Source organism: Polyodon spathula, unplaced genomic scaffold (assembly GCF_017654505.1).
Source record: "Polyodon spathula isolate WHYD16114869_AA unplaced genomic scaffold, ASM1765450v1 scaffolds_1785, whole genome shotgun sequence".
Lineage (NCBI taxonomy): Eukaryota > Metazoa > Chordata > Actinopteri > Acipenseriformes > Polyodontidae > Polyodon > Polyodon spathula.
The window spans coordinates 407-3959 of NW_024473260.1; the positions used below are offsets into that span (position 1 = coordinate 407).

General features: G+C 41.9%; 1 protein-coding gene across 1 annotated transcript; it reads right to left on the reverse strand.

Annotated features, from left to right (window-relative positions):
• Positions 1 to 475: 475 nt before the first annotated feature.
• On the reverse strand, positions 476 to 934 carry LOC121310174 (growth arrest and DNA damage-inducible proteins-interacting protein 1-like). The gene has a single exon (XM_041243454.1). The coding sequence runs from the start codon at positions 898 to 900 to the stop codon at positions 499 to 501; it is 402 nt and encodes a 133-aa protein (XP_041099388.1). The 5' UTR covers positions 901 to 934; the 3' UTR covers positions 476 to 498.
• Between the last annotated feature and the right edge of the window lie 2619 nt (positions 935 to 3553).

The following is a 3553-nucleotide window of genomic DNA, read 5'->3' on the forward strand; positions in this document are numbered from 1 at the left end:
TAACAATGCACAGTACCCAGAGACACGGAATTCAATGTTGTAACAATGCACAGTACCCAGAGACACGGAATTCAATGTTGTAACAATGCACAGTACCCAGAGACACGGAATTCAACGTTGTAACAATGCACAGTACCCAGAGACACGGAATTCAACGTTGTAACAATGCACAGTACCCAGAGACACGGAATTCAACGTTGTAACAATGCACAGTACCCAGAGACACGGAATTCAATGTTGTAACAATGCACAGTACCCAGAGACACGGAATTCAATGTTGTAACAATGCACAGTACCCAGAGACACGGAATTCAATGTTGTAACAATGCACAGTACCCAGAGACACGGAATTCAATGTTGTAACAATGCACAGTACCCAGAGACACGGAATTCAATGTTGTAACAATGCACAGTATCCAGAGACACGGAATTCAATGTTGTAACAATGCACACGAGAGGCACGGTACGGTTGGCGACCTGCACAGCACCACAGAGCTCTCACCTTGCTTGTCTTTTCTTAGCGAGCTCCCTCTCCTTCACCGCGATGTTCTTCTGCATCTCCTGCAGGCTCGGGTGCCACAGCCGCTCCTCCGCCATCATCTCGCTCAGCTGCTCGGGACTTGGCCACAAACGGGTCGGGTCGACGCCAGAGGCCGAACCGAGTCTCCCGTATAGCTTTCGTTCAAACTTGTCAGTCTTCTGCCAGTCCGGGGTGCGCTCGCTGTTCCAGTCAGGGAAGTACGCATCCTTTATGTTCAGTCGGAGCGGTCTGCAGTTATAGTTGGCTACCTGGATCAGGTTACAACACGTAGACACGGGAAGCGGTGTATACAGGGGCCAAATCCCCCTAAACAGGCACCACATTTGGGACGCCCTCCTGTTTAGCACGGAGGCCGCCATTGTTGGGAGATCACCTGACTGTCTCTCTACGGGGTCCTTGGGAGAGCTTTCTAGGCTACTAGCGCACTGCCTAACTTATGTGAGAATTTTGTTAGGTCGCCGATAGGGGGCGCCACCTGGCCCCATAATGCCGGAACACTGCGAGACAGAACAGGACTGTGAAGCTGCCTTTAAACTGAAGGAAATCAGCATGTGAATTGAGCCCTAAACCTTTGCTACATTGATTCTGCTGATTAATTATCTTGAGGCAGCCTGACAATACAATAATAGCTTTTAACAACGTAAATACATAAATAAGTACATCATCAATATTTATTTATTTTATTAATAGTTTTAAAAATATATATTTTAAAGTTTCTTTATAGTTTCTAATAGTATATCACCGTCTCCCCCTGAAATCATTAATACTGAGCAGCTGTTCACTATTCCTGACACCAGACAGCGTGAACACTGGATCAGTGTTGTTATTTAATTGGGAGAGTCAATATAAATTATGGCAATATATTACTAATTAATCTGATATAAATAGCATCTTTTAAATATTGAGAACTGAAATATCATTTTGTACAAAATAAAAATAAATATATTGAATAAACCTACACACATGTTTATTCGAGATGCTTTTTTTTATTTTGTAATAGCATTAAACAAGCATGCGCAAGCTGCAGATGTCGTGTAGTCTTAAAAATGTTTTAAAATCGTATTTCATTAAAATATCACATATCCAAACGAAATAACAATGTGTACTTTTAAAGCAATTTAGGCGATGTCATTTATTTTTTTACAAGACAAAATAATAATTTCAATATAAAAAAAATTAAACTGGAATCAATATTGTAAAAAAAAATAAACAATATTGTAACCGGCCGCGCCGTTATTATGGACCGGGCCAGTTCCCAGCAGCCACAGCCTTGCACAGAGCGCAAGAGGTAGAAGTTTGCAACCAGCGCCTGTCAGGCAGCCCCGCCTCACAGGCACATAATAACAAAAGAGCACAGCTCGCCGATGTCACACATCTAAGCCCTCCCTCCCACTCCTTAGATACGCTATTTCTTCTCTGGATTGGAGTTTGAAAGCCCGTCGAATAAGAACATTCGAAAATTTACAAACGAGAGGAGGCCATTTGGCTCGTTTGGTTGTTGGTAGCTTATTGATCCCAGAATCTCATCAAGCAGCTTCTTGAAGGATCCCAACGTGTCAGTGTCAATAAAATTACTGTGGAGTTGATTCCAGACCCTCACAATTCTCTGTGTAAAAAAAGTGCCTCCTATTTTCTGTTCTGAATGCCCCTTTATCTAATCTCCATTTGTGACCCCTGGTCCTTGTTTCCTTTTTCAGGTCGAAAAAGTCCCCCTGGGTCGACATTGTCAATACCTTTTAGAATTCTGAATGCTTGAGTCAGATCGCCGCATATTCTTTGTTCAAGACTGAATAGATTCGTTGTTTTAACCTGTCTGCATATCACATGACTTTTAAACCCAGAATAATTCTGGTCGCTCTTCATTGCACTCTTTCTAGACCAGCAATATCTTTTTTGTAGCGAGGTGACCAGAACTGAACAAAATATACTAGATGAGGTCTTACTAATGTATTGTACAGTTTTAACATTACTTCCCTTGATTTAAATTCAACACTTTTCATAATATATCCAAGCATCTTGTTGGCCTTTTTTTATAGTTTCCCCACATTGTCCTGATGAAGACATTTCTGAGTCAACATAAACTTCTAGGTCTTTTTCATAGATTCCTTCAATTCCCATATGGTATTTATACTGTACATTTGTATTGCCTGTGTACAGTACCTTACCCTTTTCCTTATTAAATGTCATTTGCCATGTGTCTGCCCAGTTCTGAATCTTGTCTAGATCATTTTGAATGACTTTTACTGATGCAACAGTGTTTGCCACTCCTCCTATTTTTTGTCATCTGCAAATATAACAAGTTTGCTTACTATACCAGAATCTGTCATTAATGTAGATCAGGAATAGCAGAGGACCTAATATTGATCCCTGTGGTACTCCACTGGATACTCACTCCATTCTGAGGTTTCTCCTCTAATCAGTACTTTCTGTTTTCTGCATATGCGCATGCATTTCCTTGAATCCCTACTGCGATATTTTGAAGTTGGATAGTTTAAAGTTATGAACGGTAAGTAAGGGCGCTCTTAAATTTACAAAAATGTGTGTTTTAAGCCTGGATGTATGTATATACAGTAGGTAGGTATTTATAAACAAGTAGGGGGAAGGCAGCAGCAGGGCGGGCAGGTGACGTAATCACACCGGAATACATAAGCCCGATATACGCAGGGGTCACAAATGGAGATTAGACAAAGGGGCATTCAGAACAGAAAATAGGAGGCACTTTTTTACACAGAGAATTGTGAGGGTCTGGAATCAACTCCCCAGTAATGTTGTTGAAGCTGACACCCTGGGATCCTTCAAGAAGCTGCTTGATGAGATTCTGGGATCAATAAGCTACTAACAACCAAACGAGCAAGATGGGCTGAATGGCCTCCTCTCGTTTGTAAACTTTCTTATGTTCTTATGTTCATTGAAAGGAGCCGGCTCTTCTGTACAGCGGTATCGGCGCTATGCTTTAGTGCGATAGGTCCTGGATTCACGCCCGCACTCCGCCTGTGTATGGATTGCCTCGCC